Source organism: Ursus americanus, chromosome 20, assembly GCF_024610735.1.
Source record: "Ursus americanus isolate L20-20 chromosome 20, mUrsAme1.1.p, whole genome shotgun sequence".
NCBI lineage: Eukaryota > Metazoa > Chordata > Mammalia > Carnivora > Ursidae > Ursus > Ursus americanus.
In genome coordinates this window covers 20183501-20205900 of record NC_142146.1, presented here as the reverse complement: position 1 = coordinate 20205900, position 22400 = coordinate 20183501, and the positions used below count along the sequence as shown (strand labels likewise).

The window sequence follows — 22400 nt, the reverse complement described above, 5'->3', positions numbered from 1 at the left end:
AGCTTATTTTAAGGCCATGTAGTACCACTAGCTAACACAAGAGGTCAGCAAACAATTAGCTATTTCAAACTTGAACCGTTAGGAAAATAATTAAAACATTGAAACTGCTAAAGATAAATTTGAGAAATAACTGAAGTTACCTTGCTTTATATTGATGGATATTACACTCTCAGTCATTTCAAGTATCAGTGAACGCTTTCTAATCTCAGATTAGAGTCTTGTAACCTATTTTATCAACTTTAAACTCCTTATTCATCTTTTAAAGAAACAGTTTTAAATTACAGCCACTCAATTGAAAAAATAACAATTTAGTAAAAATTCTGTTTGCTGTTTAAATTTTAATACTGTCTTATTTTTTTCAGGTTACATTTCGGACAAGAATCTATCACTGTAATATTAACAGTCAAGGAGTTATTTGCTTGGACATATTAAAAGATAATTGGAGTCCAGCACTAACCATTTCTAAAGTTCTCCTTTCTATCTGCTCCCTTCTTACAGACTGTAATCCTGGTAAGGTTAATTTTTTTTTCCTTTTTCCTCACCTGAAAAATACTTGTTTTGACAAAGTGCAAAGAGCTTTGAAAGAACAAAAAGTAGGGGCACCTGGATGGCATAGTCCGTTGGGCACCTGACTCTTGGTTTTCGGCTCAGGTTGTAGGATCAGGCCATATCGGGCCCTGCGCTCACTGTGGGATCTGTTTAGGATTCTCTCTCCCTCTGCCCCTCCTGCTCATGCTCTCTCTCTCTCTCAAATGAGTAACTCTTAAAAAAAAAAAAAAGACAAGAACTAATCTTTTTTCAAAGAAAGTTTTAATCAAGAAGTTCAGTCTACTAGTTGAAAAAGGCAGCAACTGTTTTAAAACTAAGACTTACATAAATTTGTTGTAGGTTTTTACATTTTTCGTACAGTTCTCTTAAACTATATACTTCTAACTAAATGTTGAGTCATCTGCCTCACCTTTCCTGTGCCTGCTGGTTCACTGAGTACTTGCCCCAAAGCTGGTGTTCAATTTTGAAAGTGGTATTTCTTTCCTTAATTGTTAGTGATTATCAGACTGATGGGTGGGGAGGCTTACTCCTTTTATTATTAAGGATTCTGTTTAGGTTTTAGAGCAACACTATACTTAATTGTTGAGGTTCAGGTTTTGACTTGGTAACCTGGCTTTTTTTTTCCTAAGTAACTAGTGTAGAGGTAAATAGTATTACATTGCAACAGCCTGGAGGACTTAGAGTATGCCACTGATCAGTCATGAGAACACAGCCAACTGTGTTCCGTGTTCATCATAGCCTCGAACATTCCAGTTTTTATTAAACTTACCTAACATGTAAGAGCAAAATTACTTCCAATTGGGTGGTGTTTTTTGGAAGGAAAATAGAATGAACTAAGGAGATAAAGCCACCCTGAGCATTCTGTTTTGTTAGGAAGTTTTCCCCTTGCATACAGTGCCCAGGATGATGGAATGGTATTTCAAACTGGTTTTGATCACAAATACTTTGCATATTTCTTCCCAAGCTGTCACTGATTTATTTGCTAAAATTTGAAACATTCTTTTCCTTTCTCCAAAGTAATCTACATTCTTTTCTTCCAGCTGACCCTTTGGTGGGAAGTATTGCCACTCAGTATATGACCAACAGAGCAGAACATGACAGAATGGCCAGACAGTGGACCAAGAGATACGCTACATAAATTGGGTTTTCACAATTCTTACATTATTTGTCTGTCACAGAGAGAGCTGCTTATGATTTTGAAGGGGTGGGGGAGGGTGGGAGTTGGTAAAGAGTAGGGTATTTCTATAACAGATATTATTCAGTCTTATTTCCTAAGATTTTGTTGTAACTTAAGGTATCTTGCTACAGTAGACAGAACTGGTAATAGCAACTCCTAAAACTGTCATTAGTTCTGCAATATTAGCTGAAATGTAGTACAGAGAATAGACATTTGGGTTCAGTTGCTTGTAGTCTGTAAATTTAAAATAGCTTAATTTTGTACAGGTTACACACATGGCCATTTATGTAAATTCCTTCCAAGACTACACATTTTTTTTGTTCAAATAAATTTGTTTTCCCTTCTTGGGAGGGAACATTGATATTTAACAGTTTTTAGAGACGGTCATCTCATATATATATAAAATGGATACGTGACTATAAGACACCATATAGGAAATGAGTAGTTATGTATTTTATTTTATATGCCAATCTACTTTATTGTGACAAGATAAGAGCTTTGAATCACAACTTGTGAAAACCTGTAGTAAAATACCTTAAGCTGTTAACTGTAAGGTGTGGAATAGGAGTTGCTCAGTGGATTGGTTATATGTTGTGGACTACTTAAGTCTGCATTTGTTACTGTGCTAATAAACAATATTAAAACAACCACCTAACACTGCTGTATTCATTTACTTTCTTTTGCCTATGTTTGTACTTTGCAGATTCTTCTAAACTTGGTAAAGCTTTGCTACTACACAACCTACAAGTAATACAGACTGAATAATGAGCAAGGACCTCGGTTAGGTTTGGTATGCTACTCTTGTTTTTGAGGTGTCTTAGTAAAGGTTAGAGATGGATTCTCATGGCTAAATTAATACATCTCCCTGAGAGGGCAGTTTGGCAGTACCTAAGAGTACATATACCCAGCGGTTCTGTTTCTTAGAAACTTCTAAAAATCACCATAAAAAGTATTCATCTCTGTAAAAATAAGAGGGAAGAAACCAGAATCAACCTCAAGCAGTGACTTATTATCTGAATAGTTTTTTGGCAAAAAAAAATTTATTTGTGATGAGGAATTTTAGCCAATTAAACAGAAGCAACACTAGCTGATTGATTTATAAGTTTTGTATTATGCAGTTCTTGGTTTGAACTCACAAAAATGAACCAATTGACTTTAAATTCACTGAACTCAGCCTTAAAAGCATTCCACTTAGGAAATGTTGGTAGAGACTCTTAATCTTGGGGTACTGACTTTCGAGCCCCATGGGTAGAGTTTACTTCAAAAAAAAAAAAAAAAGTTACAGCATACTAGATTTTTTTCACATGGCTTTGCTGAACAGCTTACTTCACATTTTACATATAAATCAAATAGCTGAGGGGTACCTGGCTGGTTCAGTTGGTTAACTCTTGATTGTGGCCCAGGTCATGATTTCAGGGTTGTGAGGTTGAGCCATAGAACCTGCTTAAGATTCTCACTTTCCCTGCCCCCACTTCGAAAAGAAAAGAAAAGCTGCTTTGCCAGTTGAAATACTAAGTAGCTTGCTTCCTACTTTAAAAATTAGTTACAATATTGTCAACTTGTGAAATAGTTTAGTTAATCCCACTGCTCGGATATTGCCAAACGCTTCAAAGAATACCATAGCATAAACTCCAATATCTAACCTGAAGACTACCTGAAGTCCAATATTTTTATGATACATTTTATTCCACATGACTATGTATCCAGAAAACTACTGCAGAAGGTATCGTGATACTTGCGGAAAATGGAAGCTTTAAGTGCTTAGCGGTTTTCTAAAGAAAGAGCAAACGCTCTGAACATATTCACATCATCTACTACCTCAAGTCATGCTAAATATATAATTTGAACAAAGTTAAATCGTAAGTTTTGTTCTATTTAGCAAGGTCTCCATGAGATAAAATTTAGTTTAACACCTAAATTGTTTACCGTTTGTGATCTAAAAATGTCACTTTATAATTCTAGACATTAGATGATTTAATGAACTTCTTAAAAACAAAATTATATTTGAGCTAAGAAGTTTGCATAAAGTTACACAGAAAAATGGCTTCTCAAGTTGGGGGTTGTAGAGCTACTGCTCATAGGTATATCTGCATGCTACCCAAACTTTATTTTACTGTTTGGACAATCGCAACAAAAATTTAAACAACGAAGGTGCTAAGTTCAGGGACAATTGTTTCAAACAATGACAGTGCAAATATATTATTTCATATCAGGCAATAAACTTAGCCCAAATAATTTAATTATAACCTAAAGTGCATTAAATTACTTCCTTAAAGGCTTCCTAAGGACCAAAGGTAGATGCAAATGGCCTGTTTTAAATATGTTCACGGACACCTAAAGGCAATCACTATTCAACAAACAGTTGTAACATTACTGATTTTTAGTTCTCTGAGCTAGAGTTCCCTTTGTTTTTCCTCCCAGGCAAAGGAAAGCTTGATTTGCTCTGGGGCTGGGAAAGTTTGCTGGCTAAGAGAGTGAATGGCTCAATCAGAGTTCTCCGATCTGTAACCGTTACCTCCCACAGGCGTACTTTCTCACTTCTTGCCCATTGCTGTGCCACCTCAGCATCCACTTGTCTCTGCTCAGAAAGATCGATTTTGTTTCCTAATACAACAATTGCTACCTGAAAGGAAAGTAAAAAAGATTACGCTTTGCCAACATCAGTTCCTAGGCAAAATAGAAAAATCAAGAAAATTGTCCTATTGAATAAAACTGCTGCTTCAAAACTGATCCCCAGATGTGACCAGAGTCATAACTTAGTAGGACAGTAACCGCATTCTTCCTGAATGCATTTTAGTTAAAAATGCAGATGCTCTACAGCTTGTTAACTAGGAAACATTTTTTTTTTTTTAAAGATTTTATTTATTTATTTGACAGAGAGAGAGACAGCCAGCGAGAGAGGGAACACAAGCAGGGGGAGTGGGAGAGGAAGAAGCAGGCTCACAGCAGAAGAGCCTGATGTGGGGCTCGATCCTATAACGCCAGGATCACGCCCTGAGCCGAAGGCAGACGCTTAACCGCTGTGCCACCCAGGCGCCCCACTAGGAAACATTTTAAATGATCCGTAAGTGAAGTTACTCAGGTCAGGTATGAATAGAAGCTAGACTTGGGGAAATTAACATCTAAGAAAGAGATAACAGTTTGAAATGTGTCTGCATTTCAGTGTAGCTATACCTACTGTTTGGGAAATCTGCAATACGTACTTCAAAAAACCAAAAAGATCCCTGGGGCTGTGAGAGTTTACCTCTAGAACCTAAATTCTATGAGAACAGGAATTGTTATTCTGTTCACATTATTCCTGATCATAGACAAGTGCCTAATCCAGGCACTGAATATTTGTTGCATGTATGGACCAATAGGGGTATTTTACACTAAATGTCAGGCAGTCCTTCACTTAAGCTGAATGCTTACCGCACACCATGCAGTTTCAGGCCACGGGAACACAGCAGTCACAAGGCAGTCAAAGCCCAGCAGTAAGAAGATGATAATAAAACAAGATCATGGAAGGCAGAAGAAGGGCAGTAAGCGTTGTTAGAGAAGGCACCTAGGAGCAGCTTTGAAATAATAGGACATTTAAGCCATTGATGGGTTCCTGCCTTAAGACTGAGCTCTCTGTGCTCCAGTTAGACCACGCCTCCTGGTAGGATGGAACAGCAGGCGCCAGAGCTCTGGTTTTCTTGGCAAGTCTCATAGGCCTTCATTTCTTGACAGGATCTATCCCTCAGGCCCTCCTGTCATTCTTCATCACCCACATTTTCATCTTCACATGTTATCTCCTAGTCTGATCTCCCATCTCCCTCTCCCATCCAGTTGCAGAAACTGTTCCATGTTGCCCCTACACTTCAACAAAATCCCCTTATGTCACCATCTCTGCTTTGAATGTTCCCTTCACCTTTCCTAGCTGAAACCGGCTCAGCTCTGTAGTACTCACTACCACAGTGGGCACAGGGGGGATGTAGAGGGTGCCCTTGTCCCTCAAGGCTGCTTCCTATGATGTCCTCTCAGCACCCTAAAACTGAAGGCTGGTGCTGTTAGTCTGTACTACCTATACCTGTTTCCCACCCCCACCCTGTTGCTACTTATTACAGACCTGGCTCATGGTCACCCCCACACAACTTTTATCATAAGTCCTAGTGACTTCACTAACCACATGGATGACCCTTCCCAAATAGCCTTAATCATCCTCCTGACTTCTTTGGCCATTCACTCCCATGAACACATCCTACTCTTGCCATTATAATTGCTCCCCTCCATGGTCCTGATTCCAGGAATCCCACTCCCACCTTTGCCTTCCTAGTTCATGCCTAACAGCCTGACTGCAACAGTCCTCAACACCAGAAGGACCTACAATCCACTGGCTCTCCTACCTTGATCACTGCTTCAACCCCTCTCCTGTCCTCAGTTCTTGGCCTAGTTTAGATTCTTTTACTTTACTACCTTGACATCATCATCCCATTGTATTCACCCGGTCAACTCCCCACCTTAAATTTTTTTTTTTAATTTTACCTATCTTTTTTTTTTTTTTAAGATTTTATTTATTTATTCGACAGAGACAGAGACAGCCAGCGAGAGAGGGAACACAAGCAGGGGGAGTGGGAGAGGAAGAAGCAGGCTCATAGTGAAGGAGCCTGATGTGGGGCTCGATCCCATAACGCTGGGATCACGCCCTGAGCCGAAGGCAGGCGCTTAACCGCTGTGCCACCCAGGCGCCCCCTTAAATTTAATTCTTAATTGGACTGTGCCTACACCACCTACTGAACATGGATGGAGGGAAAAAAGCCCTGCTGGCTTGTCCCAATCCATAACCACTGACGTCAAGTGAGCCTGGTGTTCTCTAGCAAATATATGAACAACTCCTACCTTGGCCCCCTTCGACCTCCAACATTTCTTCTTTCCCACCTTACTCTCAGGTGATGTCCATATTACTTCAGTAAGAAAATAGAAGCAATTAATACTTTCACCTGCATCCACCACCACACCTAACAACCTACCATCTTCTAAAACCCATCCTCTATCCCAGTCAAGACTGTCACTCCAGCAATTATTCCCCTCCCCATCAATTTTCTCCTCTCTATTGAATCATTCCATGAGCATGCAAACGCAAGCTCTCGTCTAAAAAAGCCCTCTTTTACACATCCTTCTCCAGCTCCTGTTTCCCTTTATAAGACAATATATTTACCCTTTGACTCAAAACTCTTTCGAAGAGCTGTCTTTGCTGTGTCCAAACTTCATTTCACTGTTTCACTGTAACTGTTCTGAAGACGTCCCGTTTCTAAAGGCTGGCCATGTCCTCATCCTCGGCTTTTCTGACCTATCTGTGCCACGACGTACTTTGATCACTCCCTACTTCTCAGTGGTTTCTCCTCAACTGGGAACTGTTTGCGTGCTCCAGAGCAACAGTATTCACAAAACCTGCTTCTCACCTTGTCCCCCAGCTGTGTTGTCCGTTGTCAACACAGCAGCCAAAATAAACATTTTAAGACAAGTCAAAGATGTTTAGTCTTATTCATATTAAGGAAACAAACTAAAGTATCCTTTTTACCCAGAAGATGCACAAAATCCACAAGCACGTGCTGTTGTCAAGACTGGAGAACAGGCACTTTCATACCCTTGTTATGGAAGGTAATTTGGAAATATAGCCTTTGATTCAAGAACCTCATTTTGGCTGATTTTACAGCTATACCCTAAAACATACAAAATAATAAACGTGTAAGATTATTCATTGTAGGATAGTTCATAATAGCAAATGACTGTAAATAGTCCAACTATCCATCAGTTTGGAACTGGTTAAATAACTATGATACATCCATACAATGAATATACATCAGTTATTTAAAAAAAAAAAAAAAAAGGAATCTGAGTACTGCTATGGAAAGGACTCCCCAGATACATTACATGAAAAATCTAAGGTGCAGAACACTATGCTACCTTTGGTGTAAGAAAGTGGGGGTGGTGCTAAGTGAAATAAGTCAAGCAGAGAAAGACAACTATCATATGATTTCTCTCATCTATGGAACATAAGAACTAGGATGATCGGTAGGGGAAGAAAGGGATAAAGAAAGGGGGGGTAATCAGAAGGGGGAATGAAACATGAGAGACTATGGACTATGAGAAACAAACTGAGGGCCTCAGAGGGGAGGGGGGTGGGGGAATGGGATAGGCTGGTGATGGGTAGTAAGGAGGGCACGTATTGCATGGTGCACTGGGTGTTATACACAATTAATGAATCATCGAGCCTTACATTGGAAACCGGGGATGTACTGTATGGTGACTAACATAATATAATAAAAAATCATTAAAACATAAAAAAAAAAAAAAAAGAAAGTGGGGGTGGGGAAAAACTATATGTATATTCCTATTTGCTTGTATTAATATAAAGAAACTTTGGAAGAATGCCCTAAAACAAGTAAAGTGGTAAAATATTTAAAAAGCATGCTTGAGGGGGAACTGGCTTGCTCAGGTGGTGTAGCATGCAACTCTTGATCTCAAGGTCATGAGTTCAAGCCCAATGTTGGGCACAGAGCTTATAATCAATCGATAAATGAATAGATAATAAATAAATGAATAGTATGCTTGAGATAAAGGAACCCGGTGGTTGAGGACAGGGGTGGGAACTAGACCTCACAATAATCCTTTTTATATATCATTTTTATTTCTGAACCATAACCATGTGCAAATATTACCTATTCAATGTTTTAAATCAAACATGAAAATAAATAAATGCAACCTAAGTTAGATCATGTCTTTCCTTTGCTCAAAACCAATGGCTTCTGATCCAGAGTGTGGCCCTCATCTCCTACCATACTCCTCCTAGCCCCACTGTGGCTTCACTGTTGTTCCTGACACTGTTGTTGACAAAGCAAACTTCCCCAGACCCTTGTGCCAGCCAGTCCCTCCACTTCGAGGGTTCATCCTCCACATGGGCCTGGCTGCCTCCCTCACTTCCTTCAAATCTCTGCTAAAAGTCACCTTACCAAGGATGCCTTCCCAGACGACCCTACAGAAAATAGTAGCCTTGCACCCTGCTCTACTTTACTTTTCTACATAGCATCTGACTCTTAATCATATACATTTGTTTGTTGTCTGTTGTGTTCCCTGCACCTCACCGAATGCCAGGCATATAGTAGCTGCTCAATAAGCATTTGTTGACTTAAGGTGCTTCTTAAATCTCCCCAACAACCATTTGAGAAAGGTACTATTATCCCCAATTTGGTTAAGGAAACTGAGGCAGAAAGTTGAGAAGCAGAGCCAAAATTCAGGTATCAAATATGAGTGTTCAATGAATCACTCTTTCAACTTTTGGGGGGCAGGGAGAATATGAAGGATACCCTAGAAATTAACAACATCATTTATCTGTTTAGGTGGGAAAATGGGAAACAGGTGGGAGGAGAGCATCTACTACTTGCCTCTATGTCTTCTGAAAACTGAACCTTGTGACTGTAATCTACTCACAAAGCAAATAAGTATTCAAAATAATAAAATCAACAACCCAGATGTCCTTCAACAAGTGAATGGTTAAATAAACTTTGGTACATAAATACCATGGAGTATCACTCAGCAATAAAAAGGAGTGAACTACTGATAAATGCAGTAACTTGGGCGGCACTCCGGAGAGTTATGCTGAGTGAAAAATGCCGGTACCGAAAGGTTCCACTTATGTTAACACTTGTGGAATAACAAGGTTATAGAAATGAAAAACAGATTAGTCAGGGATTAAGGGGATGGGGATGGGGGGCACCTGGGTGGTTCAGTTGTTAAGTGTCTGCCTTTGGCTCAGGTCATGATCCCAGGGTCCTGGGATGGAGCCCCGTTTCAGGCTCCTGCTTAGCGGGAAGCCTGCATCTCCCTCTCCCACTCCCCCTGCTGGTGTTCCCTCTCTCGCTGCGTCTCTCTCTATCAAATAAATAAAATCTTTTTTTAGAAAGGGAGGGGATGGGGATGGGAGGAAAGTGGGTATGGCAAAAAAAGATAACAGGAAGGACCCTTGCAATGATGGAACTGTTCTGCATCTTGACTATAAACATAAATATCTTGGTGATAACACTACTTGTTTTGTACAATGTTAGCACTGATGGAACTGGGTAAGGGATCTCTATTTCTTAAAATTGCATGTGAATCTACAATTATCTCAAAATAAGAAGTTTAACATAATAAATAAAATGTAAAAATCTAGGTTAAGAACATCTAGCTAGTGCTGTTAACCAATCCATTATGTGCTTCCCTAAATGATAGGGAGTCAGCCATGTGAAGATTTGGGAGAAAGACCTGCGTTCAGAGTTCCAGGGAGGGAACCAGCAACTGACCAAGACTTACTAGGGGAACAAAATCATCACACTGAATAAAACAAAAAGTAGACCAGTGTCCCTGGAGTACAGTGACAGAGGAACAAAATGATAGCAATACGGCGAAAAGGATAGGTATGGGCTGTATCATTTAAGGCTATAGATCATGGTAAGGAACTTATTTCTAAGTAGTAAATGAGTAGAATCCAATCATTGTATATGTATTTATATTTATTATTCTCTGCTAAGGCCAAAAACAAGAATCCTATTTTGCCAACGAGACAAAGAGAGCCCTAGGAAATAGTGATCCCCAACAATATGAACTCTGTAGTACTCGAGACACGGTGTCGTTAAAATTCAACTTGCACATGGTAACAAGCAAAAGCAGAAAGTCAAACACTGGTACTGACTGAATTCGTTCAATTCTGTGTTTCCTGGGCTAAGAAAAAATATTATGAAGATTAAAGATACTGTGAATACAATTTAATGCTTTTTAAATATTGTAACTGCCCAAAAGTCCATGCTATGATTTAAATATTACAATTCATAGTTAGCATTTTTAAAAACCCACTTACCTCCTTTTTGTCTTTAAACTTATCAATTTCTTTCTTCAGAAGCTCTACTCTTTGAAAGGATTCAAGGTTATTCACACTGTACACAAGAACAAAGCCATCAGCAAATGAAAAATAATGCTTTGGTAGCTCCACGCCCTCCTGTAATCCTCTGGTGTCATAAAGATGTAACTGTTCCTTTACTCCCCGATCCGTTTCCACTGAAGCCATATATACATCTTCCATTGTTTCACAATCTTCCATTCCTGGGATTAAAAAGAAATTACTCTTATATCGAACCATTACATTGTATACCTGAAGCTAATAAAGTGTTAAGTCAAACCTCAATAAAGAAAAAATATTATTCTTTTTGGATAACTCAATACCAATTGGTGAATATTTTCTTCTCCTTTAGAAGTTGGCTTTCTAGCAGTTTCCCTATTTACATATAAGAATCATATTTCCATTTACTAAATTTCTTTAAAATGAAAGGTAGTTGTTATAGTAAGTGAACAAAGTGGTATTAAAATATATTTCTTCTGTTTAGAAATAAAAGTAGAAATAAAAATTTGGCAATGAGACTTCCAATAGGTATTTTTAAGAAGTAACTGTTAACAAAGAACTTAGTACCAAAATTGGAGAATCAAAGGCTGATTTTAAAAGTAGCTTTCAACAACCAAGTCGCTCCATTTTCTTCTCCATCAGAGCCAAGGACAGGACCTGGGTGACTTTGCTGCCTTTATTCTGTATAGTTTTCAGTATTTCCAGAGTCTGTTTAAGGGACTCAAAAATCGATATGAGCACCAGGCTTTAGTTCTCAAGTACCTACTGGGCATTTATATGTGAATGTCATTGTCATGAAAGTACTTCAAACTAACAAAACTTATCTTTCCTCCCCACACTTGTTCCTCCTCCTTGCTTTCTTCCCTTGGTCACCATCTCCCTGGAAGTCTTGGAGTTCTTGCTGACCAAGAAGAGTGGAAAGTTATCAAAAATCAGCCACTCTGGTGCTGAAACTTCTGTTTAATCTGTTGCCTCCTTCATTCCTGTTGGCTTGTTATCTTCACCTGCTACGGCAACAGCTCAGTAAACACCTGGTAAAAGACCTAGTCTCTCCTTCCCAAACTTCGCTGAAAAAGCAAATGTGGCATGACCTGCTGGCAGTGGGCATAAACAGAGAAAAGACAGACTGCCAACCAAATGTTGTCTAATGGCTTTATGGAAGGAGTTTACTTCTGCTCAGCAGTTTAGGCCACTGCCCTCTATCCACCCCGGAAGAAAAAAAAAACTAAGCCACAGGTGACTTCTTACCAGGGCCAGGTACCCCCTTGCCTGAGAGACCAGGAATGGGACCAAGGCTGCTTCCATGTGAGAGCCATAGGGGGCAACTGGAGGTCCCAGGTACAGTTCACAATTTACTGGACACCAAAAATTAACCAAAAAACCACGGCCTTAGTAGATACCAGAGCAGAATGCACCCTAATTCATGGCAATCCAGAAGGGCATTCAGGGACCTGGGCAGCCACCAATAGTTATGGAGGGAAAAGCATAAGGGTGGGGATGCCTGGGTGGCTTAGTCGGTTGAGCATCTGCCTTTGGCTCAGGTCATGATCCCAGGGTCCTAGAATCAAGTACCGCATCCGGCTCCCTGCATAGCGGGGAGCCTGCTTCTCCCTCTGCCTGCTACTCCCCCTGCTTGTGCACTCATGCTGACAATGAAATCTAAAAAAAAAAGAGAGAGAAGAAAAGCATAGGGTGAAATGCACAACAGTGTGCTTGAGAATAAAAGCCCAACTGCTCCTTACAAGGTTTTCTTTTTCTCCAATACTGAAGAATATATTAGTCATAGATATTCTTCTGGGAAAAAAAATACTACTAAGCTCTGTGGGAGAATTTCACTTTCAATTTACAATAATTAGAACTGTCTTAAGGGGAAATGCAAATTGGGATCCTGCCCCTCCCTGGGTTATAAATGTAAAGCAATACTGGTTGTTAAGAGGATTTGAGGAAATACCTGCCACTATATGGAATTAGCAAGAGTACAAAAAATCAGGCCAGCACAAAATCCCTATAATAGCGCTGTATGGCCTGTCAAGAAACCAGATGGCACCTGGACAATGACCATGGATTATAGAGAACTAAATAAGGTTGTCCTAATATTACCCAAATCAGTGAACAAATAGTACATGGTGTAGGCTCTTACCATGTGGTTTTGGATTTAGCCAATGCTTTTTAATTTTTTAAGATTTTATTTATTTGAGGGGCGCCTGGGTGGCTCAGTGGGTTAACTGTCTGCTTTTGGCTCAGGTCATGATCTCAGGGTCCTGGGATTGAGCCCTGCATGGGGCTCTCTGCTCAGCAGGGACCCTGCTTCTCCCTCTCCCCCTCTGGCTGCAGCTCCCCCTGCTTGTGCTCTCTCTCAGTCGAATAAATATAATCTTTAAAAAAAATTATTTGAGAGAGTACGCACACACACATGAGCACATGTGGGGGGGGGGCACAAAGGGAGAGGGAGAGAGAGAATCTCAAGCAGACTCTCGGCTAAGCACAGAGCCTAGTACAGGGCTCAATCCCACAACCCTGAGATGGTGACCTGAACTGAAAACAAATGTCAATGCTGAACTGACTTAGCCACCCAGGTGCCCCCCATCCTCCAATGCTTTCTTTAATGTTTCTTTGCATCACATGAGATGGTTGACAGTGGGCATTCCAGGTATTGTCACAAGGATATTTACACAGCCCTACTATCTGTCATGGTAGGACTACTCATGATTTGTCTTTATATCCACCACTACTCACAGTTAAAAGGTTCCATTATATCAATGATGTGATGCTAACCTCTGAAGACTTCTGTTAAGAGTCTTACTTGAACAGTCTCTGCTCTCATCTGAACAAGCAAGGATGTGCCATCAATCCACAGAAAAGTATAAGGCCCTGGGCCAGCAGTCAAGCTTTTGGGGGTTACCTGGTCAGGTTAAGATGTGTCTCATACTGGGCTCTGTGACTGACAAGATCCAACAGTTTCCCATCCTTAAGACAGTTAAACAACTGCAAACGTTCCTAGGTCTCTAGGGGGTACTATATGGCCTTGAGACCAATTTAGCACAATGCCTGTACCCTCTATACCATCTGGTGAAAAAGCCCATTGGCACTGGGCAGAACATCAAGCTGGCTTTGACCAAGCTATTAGTTACTCAAGTACAGGCCTCAGGAATGCCTTTACCTAGTATCCCCTTGACCCTAGATGTGACCACTGTGCCAAATGGGACAAGTTGGGCATTTGGCAGGAACAGCATGGAAAGTTAACCCTGTTGAACTTTTAATCACAACTCTGGAAGGGAACAAAGATACGATATTTTCCTATTGAACAACAAGTATAGGGAGCTATAAGGCCCTTCAACAAGTGGAGCCCCTAACTTCCACTCTTCCAGTTAACTGTCCAGACTGGGTTGCCTATAATGGGGTGGCTAGATTGTATATTCACAAGACTGGCCTCTGCCATAACACAAGCCCCTACATTGCAAAGATGGCATGCTTACCTACAACAACAGAGTGTTCCTGACAACAGTCCCCTGGGAGCTGAATTACATGGTGTTTTGGAGCCAGTAGAACATGAAACCTTTAATGACCATCCCCCAGAAGCCTCCTGCAGAGACCCCCTCACAAGTAAAGGAAGGCACATACCCTATTCCTGAAGATGCTTGGTATATGGATGGCTCTCCTAGAAGAAATCCTAGTCACTGAACTGCAGGAACAATCCCACCCCAGACTGATACTATCTGGTTTGAGACTGCAGATAATAAAAGCAGCCAATGGGCTCAAATGAGAGCTGCCTAGATGGTATGTTTGCACGAACCCTGAGCCCTTACCCTCTGCATGGATAGTTAGGCTGCCTATAAGGGCCCTATGAGCTCAGGATGACTGGAAAGTTTTAGAGAAACCACTGTGGGGAGAATTATGGAAGGATATATGGAATATAGGACCCTGCTGTCTCCCATACTGTTTTCCATGTCTCAGTGCATAGGCCTGTCTCACACACTGGGAATACTGAGGCAGACTACCTTAGCAAAAATCAGGGCCCTTACCTCCATGCAAAGTTCAGAACTGGCTCCATGCTTTTATAAGCACAGTGGGCACTGCAATGTAAGGTGGGTTGAAACAATGAAGGGAGCTGGCATGTCCCTTTGCTATACTGACATCCTAGCAGCATCAGTAACTGCCTGATCTGCTCCCATTTGAGACCTGGGACGTTCCACATACCACAAGACACGTATATCACACGATCAAACTGGTTTTAGACTGCCAAATTGATTATATCGGCCCACTAACCATGAATCAAGGGAAAAAGAACACCCTAACTTGTGTGGATACAGCCAGGGCTCATCTAAGTCATTCCCTGTAAAAGGGCCAATCAAAATGCCACCATCAATGACCTAGAACAACTTATTGCCATGTACACATATCCTCAAAGGATAAATTGTGATATGGGAACACATTTCACTAGATATGATGTGAGGACATACTTTGGTGGTTTCATTTACCCTGTATTCCACAGGCCACCAGGCTAACTGAAAAGAAGAATGGCATTCTTAAAGCTCAACTCCGAGCTCTTTTACAGAAGCCACAGTTGCATGGAGAGACAAGTCTTGCCAGAAACCACACACTTGTTAAATTCGACTAAGACCATCTGTGGCACCATCCCAAATGCATGGTTAGGTACCAAAACCAGCATGCCTTGGACTACTGCCATCCAGAAAACGAGGACTGAGACACTGGTTGCTGAATTCATAGCAGGCCAGGGCCAGCTGTGGTTCCAGGCTCCTCAGCCCGTCCTCCTGGGGGAGGGAATTGAACGGGGGTTAGAATGGCAACTTCCCTTGGAATGATAGGCTATTTCTTGCCAGAGTGAGAAATGTCCCAAAGAGCTAAAGTGGTCCCCATTGTTCCTGCTGGAGTTGGGGCCCAAACAGTAAACATATACATATTCCAGATAAGCCTTTCCATAGTTGCCTTTCATGATTGTTTGCACCACCTTTAATTTTACATGTACAGACTCTTTGGCCCCAGGGCAACAAGTCTGGTATGTCCCATCTAGTCTTGCACCTCAGGCCAACTCTGTGCTCCCGACAAAGGGCAAAGGCACTAGTGTCATCTCAGTAGAGGGAGAGAATCTCCCCAGACAAGTACCTACTAAACATTTATTCTTTTATCCTTAGCCTGCTGCTTCTCATGTTCTCGTAAAGGAAACCCCTTCCCGCGATGAACATGGACATATGTGGATGGTTTACAATGGGGTTCATGCTGGATATGGGGTTTGCTCCCTTTTCATAGGTCTCTTCTCCTGTTGCTATCTGTATTACTGCTGTGGTTTATGCCTTCAACTGGAACACAGTCTAGCAAAGGAACCTACTCCCAAGAGCCCCTCTCTGATGGCTCAGGGAATAATGCAGAAGAGGTGGGCATGGGAGATTGTGAGAGCCAGATTTGAGGGGTGAAGTGTGTGAACCAAACTAATGCCATCTTGGACAAATCTGCCATGATGACCATTCTGTGACCAGAAGCTTTCTTAAACACAGTCCTCCCACATTCTTTCTGTTTAACCATACCCTTAACTAGACCCTTAGGGTATAATGTCCTCGATCTGCTCTGCAGATACAAGTATGATTCTCAAACATTTCTTCCCAGGTAGTCTCCCAGCCTGCACTCCTCAGCCTCTAGGACTATAAAAGCAGGTCTTATGGGGGGTAGGGTTGCAGAGATCTACTTGGAGCTACCCAAGACACACTTCTGTCTGCAAGTCCCTTTAATAAACCATTTTTGTCAAGCTTGACTTGGCCTTTTTCTTCAGTCTTATGGCTCCTTCAGCCTTTGGAGATCATTTTGCATGCACCTGCCTTTCATACTGGTCTATTAAGTGTGGAATAGCATTATGTCTAAAAAAAACACCACGTACATACCTTAATTTAAAAATACTTCACTGCTAAAAAATGCTAACCTTCACTTGAATTTTCAGGGACTTGTAAGATTTTTGCTGCTGGAGGGTCCTGCCTCAATGTTGATGCCTGCTGACTGATCAGGGTGCTGGCTACTGAAGGCTGGGGTAGCTGTGGGAGTTTCTTAAAATATGACAACAATGAAGTCTAACACATCAAATGATTCTTCCTTTCACAAAGAATTTCTCTGTAGCATGTGATGCTGTTTGATAGCATTTTACCCACAGCAGAACTTCTTTAAAAAATTGGAGTCAATCTGGGGCACCTGGCTGGCTCAGTTGGTAGGGCATGCAACTCCTGATCTCAGGTTCATGAGTTCAAGCCCCTACACTGGGTGTAGAGCTTAAAAAGAAGAAACAACTGGAGTCAATCCCCTCAAACCTTGATGCCTTTTTTTAAAGTTAATATTTTTTTTAGTAATCTCTATACCCATGTTGAACATGGGGCTCAAACCCACAACCCTGAGCTCAAGAGTCACGTACTCCTCTAACTGAGCCAGCCAGGCACCCTCTTGATGCTGCTTTTATTTGATCGGTTTATGTGATACTCTAAATCCTTTGCTGTTATTTCAACAGTCTTCAAAACATTATCACAGAAACAGATTCTATCTCAAGAAACCACTTTCTTTGCTCATTCGTAAGAAGCAAATTCTCATGTTAAAGTTTTATCATGAGATTGCAGCAATTCAGCCACATCTTCAGGCTCCACTTCTAATTCGAGTTCTCTTGCTATTTCTACCACATCCGCAGTTACTTCCCCCACTGTCTTGAACCCCTCAAAGGCATCCATGAGGGTTGGAATCAACTTCTTCCAAACTCCTGTTAATGTTGACATTTTTTACTTGTTCCCATGAACTGTGAAAGTTCTTAATGGCATCTAGAATAGTGAATCCTTTCCAGGAGGTTTCAACTTACTCTGCCCAGATACATCAGGAGAATCATTATCTATGGCAGCTGTAACCTTACAAAATGTATCTCTGAAATAATAAGACTTGAAAGTCAAAATGACTCCTTGATCCAAGGGCTGCAGAATGGATGTTGTGAAAAGCAGGCACAAAAAATTAATCTTCTTGTCCACTTCCCTCAGAGCTCAAGTGACTAGCTGTACTGTCAATGAATAATAGTATTTTGAAAGGAATCTTTCTTTTCTGAGCAGTAGGTCTCAACAGTGGATTTAAAATATCCACTAACCATGCTATCATCCAGGCTTTGTTTTTCTATTTATAGAGTACAGGCAGAGTAAATGTAACATAATTCTTAAGGGCCCTAGGATTTTCACAATGGTCAAGGAGGACTGGCTTCAACTTAAAAGCCCCAGCAGCATTAGCTCCTAAAAAGAGAGTCAATTTGTCCTTTAAAACTTGGAAGCCAGGCACTGACTTCTCTCTAGCTATAAAAGGCCAAGATGGCATCTTCTTCCAACATAAGACTATTTCATCTACGCTGAAAATCTGTCATTTAGCACAGCCACCTTCCTCAGGGACCTGAGCTCGATCCTCTGGGTCATCTGCTGCGGCTTTTGTAACCACACCTGATGCTTCACTTTACACTTATGGAAATGGCTTCGTAAACTTCCTGAACCAACCTGTGCTGGCTTCAAACTTTTCTTCTGCAACTTCCTCACCTCTCCCAACCTTCACAGAATTGAAGAGTTAGGGCCTTGCTCTGGATTAGGCTTTGGCTTAAGAGAATGTTGTGGCCGGTTTGATCTTCTATTCAGACCACTAAAACCGTCTCCATTTCAGCAATAAAGCTGTTTCACTTTCTTTTCATTTGTGTGTTCACTGAAGAGGCACTTTCAATTTCCTTCAAGAACTTTTCCTTGCATTCACAATTTGGCTAACTGGTGCAAGAGGTCTAGCTTTTGGCCTATCTTGGCTTCCAACATGCCTTCCTCACTAAGTTTAATCATTTCTAGCTTTTGATTTAAAGTGAGAGATGTGCAACTCTTCCCTTCACTGGAACACTTAAAGGCCACTGTAGGATTATTAATTGGCCTAATTTCAATATTGCTGTGTCTCAGAGAATAGGGAAGTCTGAGGAGAGGGTGAGAGATGGGGGAACAGCCTGTTGGTGGAACAGTCAGAACACACACAACATTTATCGATTAAGCTGTCTCATATGGGCACAGTTCCTGATGTGCCAAAACAATTACAATAGTAATATCAAAGACCACTGATCATACATCTACATAACAAAAATAACAACAAAGTATGAACTATTGCAATAATTACCAAAATCTGGCACAGAGACACAGGGTGAGCAAATGCTGTTGGAAAAAAATGGCACCAATAGACTTGCTCAACTCAGGGTCACTACAAACCTTAAATTTGTAAAAACAAACAAACAACCCCCCCCCCACAGTATCCATAGTATCAATGAAGCACAATAAAATGAGGTATGCTTGTATAGGTTTTTGAAAATTCTTGCTATAGTTTTCATAAACAACCTAAAATCTGTAGAATGATTTGTTAAAGGTGCCTTACATGAAATGTCTGTTAAGTATTAAATAAAATCCTCATAAAGTATTAGATTGAAAGGGAAATCAAGTAATGATAAACAGACTGGAACATGAGAAACCAAAAATCTACTTTTATCACCATAATTCTTTATATTAAGGAATATGTTCAATGTTTAGTAAAGGAAAACTATTCATAGATTTGCATATATGTATCATACTGTGATAAATAAAGCTACCTTAAGGAAATTAAAGGTTATTCTATTAAGACATAAACTTATTGGGCTTTGATTACAAAAAAAGTTACAGGCAAAAATTACAAGACTTTTGTCATGGTGGATGTTTTATCCACCGAAAGCCAGTCTGGTTTTCCTCCTCTACCCCCACCCCTCTGCCCTTAAATGTTAACTTTTTGATATTTTATTACTTTAGAGATCAACTAAAGCCATGACCCTTCCCACCACTGTCTACATCTCTCCCGCCCTACACTGAGCAGCCACGCCTCCTCCACATCAACAGAGGACTAAGGGTGCAATCTCTGGAGAGGGTAAAACAGAGTAGGCTTGGGTTTGAGTTCCACAGTGAAAGCAGTTAAGTTACACACTCCCTCTACTCCCAAAATACTGGAGCCGGGTCTTTATCCTTTAGGCAGAAGAATCTGGCCAGTAAAAAAGGAAAATTCCTAAGTATACCAACATATAGGGTTCCTCCAACAAATGCCTGACCAGATCACCCTGTAGTGAAGCTCCAAGTCATGCACCCTATCCTCACACTTCGAGCTTTCAATTAGCTTTTTAGTTCCCCGTTCTTAAGAGCAGATAACCAAGGATTACCAGATATTTGAGGAAAAGAGAGACCAAAAATCACAAAAAAGCACCTTAGAATAAAAAGACTATGCAAAGAAAACAAAAACACTACCCAATATTTACTAAAAGGGATAAGATAGGGCATCATGAAATAAGAACATGATACTAAGAAATGAAAACTCAATAGAAGGACTGGAATATAAAGATGAGGAAAATTCAGAAAGTGAAACAAAATATTGAGAGATGAAAAATAGAAGCAAAATTTAAAAATCGGACGACTAGTTCAGAAGGTTCAGCATCCAAAAGAGAGTTCCAGAAAGAGAACAAGAACACAGAGGAGGGAAAGCCTCAAGAACATAATTCAGAACTGAAGAACACGCATTTCCAAATTAAAAGAGTCCACCGAGTGCCCACTACCACAGATGAAAACTAATTTGATACACCACTGTGAAATCTCAGAACACTGCGGACAAAGAAAAGAGCCTACAAGAGCTTCCACAACCAAAGCAACAAGAATCATAATGGCTTCTCAAAACCAACACCAGAAGCAAGAAGAGAATCTGGTAAAATTGAAAAAACACATCCTCTATGAACTGCAATTTCACTCCTACATATATAACCCAGAAATTGTCCACATATGGGGCACCTGGGTGGCTTAGTCCATTAAGCAGCTGACTCTTGATTTCGGCTCAGGTCATGATCTCAGGGTCGAGAGACTGAACCCCATGGGTCAGCTCTGCACACACTGAGCACAGAGTTTGCTTGTCCCTCTCCCCTTCCTCTTTGAGCCCCCTCCCCTGCCCACCTCACACGCCTGTGCACAAACTCTCCATCTCTCAGATAAAGAAATAAAATCTTAAAAAGAAAAAAGAAATTGTCCACATAATAGCTGGGCTAAATGTATAAGACTGTTCATAACAGCATTAGTTCTAATAGCCCACACTGGAATTAATCAAAATGTTCATCAAAAGAGAAGAGATAAATTGAGGTATACTCATACAACAGAATACCATAAGCCTTTATGAAAAAAAAATTTTTAAGACTTTATTTATTCATTTGCGAGACAGAGTAGAAGCAGGGGGAGAGGGAGAAGCAGACTCCCCACTAGAGCTGGGAGCCCGACGTGGGACTGGATCCCAAGACCTGGAGATCATGACCTGAGCCGAAGGCAGACGCCCAACCATCTGAGCCACCCAGGCACCCCAAGCCTTTATGAAAATTAAACCACAGCTACCTACAACAATACAGATATATCTTACAAATATTATGTTAAGCAAAAGAAGCCAGAAACTGAAGAATTTATACAGTATGATTCCACTGACATAAAATCAATAACAGGCAAAAGTGAACTGTATCATTTAGTGATACATATATAGATGGAAAAACTATAAAGAAGGGAATGATTAACCAAAAGTCAAGGGAAGGGCTGAGTTGTTACTGGAGAGAGAGATATATGGCAGCTACCGGAGTGCCCTCAATAGTCTAGTTTTTGACCTGTGTGGACATTACACAAAGGATTATTTTATAATTATTCATTAAACCATTAATACATTTTATGCACTTTTCTATGTGTATGATGAATTTTATAATAAAAAAAGAAAAGATAATGCAGCAATGCTTGCAAAATTCTGAAAGGAAATTATTCTCAATCTAGAATTCTATACCCATCAAAATTCTAATTTTGAGAGTAAGAGACATGTTCAAACATTTGAAGGCTCAAAATAATGTGTCATGTACATTTCTTCAGGTAACTATTTGAGGAAGCCCTCCATCAAAATTAGCACATAATCATAGAGAGAGGAAGATCTCAGATCCAGAAAATACACCCTAAAACAGAGGTACAGGAAATCACAGGGACAACAGGAAATAACACTATTCAGAAGTCCCAGAATTACTACTGGCATAGCAGTACCAAAGTAGTACCAGGTACAGAGGGCATTTTAAGGATGGTCAGCACCTGATGCTCCTTTGCTTTGTACAACTCTTTGACACACAAAAAGTCCTGGAAGATATGCTCCACCAAGAGGGCGTAAACTTAAAGAAGATGACAAGAGACCTAAGAACCAGGACTCAGGGGCGCCTGGATGGCTCAGTCAGTTAAGCAGCTGACTCTTGGTTTGGGCTCAGTTCATGATCTCAGGGTTGCAGGATCCAGCCCCGTGGCAGGCTCCACACTCCGCCTAGAGTCTGCTTGGGATTCTCTCTCCCTCTCCTTCTACCCCTTCCCCCTCAAATAAATAAATCTTTTTTTTAATAAAAAATAAAATCCTAAAAAAAAAAAAAAAAGATTTTATTTGCCAGAGAGAGAGAGAGAGAGGGAACAAGAGTACAAGCACGGGGAGTGGCAGGGAGGGGGAGGGGCAGAGGGGACCCCAGTGCAGGGCTCTATCCCAGGATCCTGGGATCATGACCTGAGCTGAAGGCAGCCACTTAATCGACTGAGCCACCCTGGTGCCCCCAATTTTTTTAAAGAAGAAATGACAGGAAAACTATGTTATTTGGGGTATTTGATAGATGTTTTCTCAAAATGAATAAAGGGAGCCTATCATTTGAGGAATATAACTGGCACTATTCGTTGTCAATGA

At 40.7% G+C, this 22400-nt stretch overlaps 2 protein-coding genes across 7 annotated transcripts in view; one reads left to right on the top strand and one right to left on the bottom strand.

Annotated features, from left to right (window-relative positions):
* UBE2E1 (ubiquitin conjugating enzyme E2 E1) overlaps window positions 1–2383 on the top strand; it is a 75122-nt gene extending 72739 nt beyond the window's left edge. The window contains exons 5-6 of the mRNA XM_045791653.2: window positions 363–510; window positions 1590–2383. Of these exons, the coding sequence (XP_045647609.1) occupies window positions 363–510; window positions 1590–1687 (246 nt within the window). The 3' untranslated portion in view covers window positions 1688–2383. The remainder of the gene's footprint in view (window positions 1–362; window positions 511–1589) is intronic.
* Window positions 1–22400, bottom strand: part of NKIRAS1 (NFKB inhibitor interacting Ras like 1) — a 48874-nt gene that overhangs the window by 17761 nt on the left and 8713 nt on the right. For 4 of the 6 annotated variants that reach the window (XR_015727847.1, XR_015727846.1, XR_015727848.1 and 1 more), the window contains exons 3-4: window positions 10584–10825; window positions 4242–4349 (exon numbers count right to left, since the gene is read on the bottom strand). Coding sequence is in view for 2 of the 6 variants with exons in the window: in XM_045791654.2 (XP_045647610.1) it covers window positions 4107–4349; window positions 10584–10825 (485 nt within the window). In the remaining 4 variants the exon portion in view is untranslated. Of the gene's footprint in view, window positions 1–1743; window positions 4350–7416; window positions 10448–10583; window positions 10826–22400 lie in introns of those variants that run through there. The other 2 variants (XM_045791654.2, XM_045791655.2) reach the window with 2 other exon arrangements.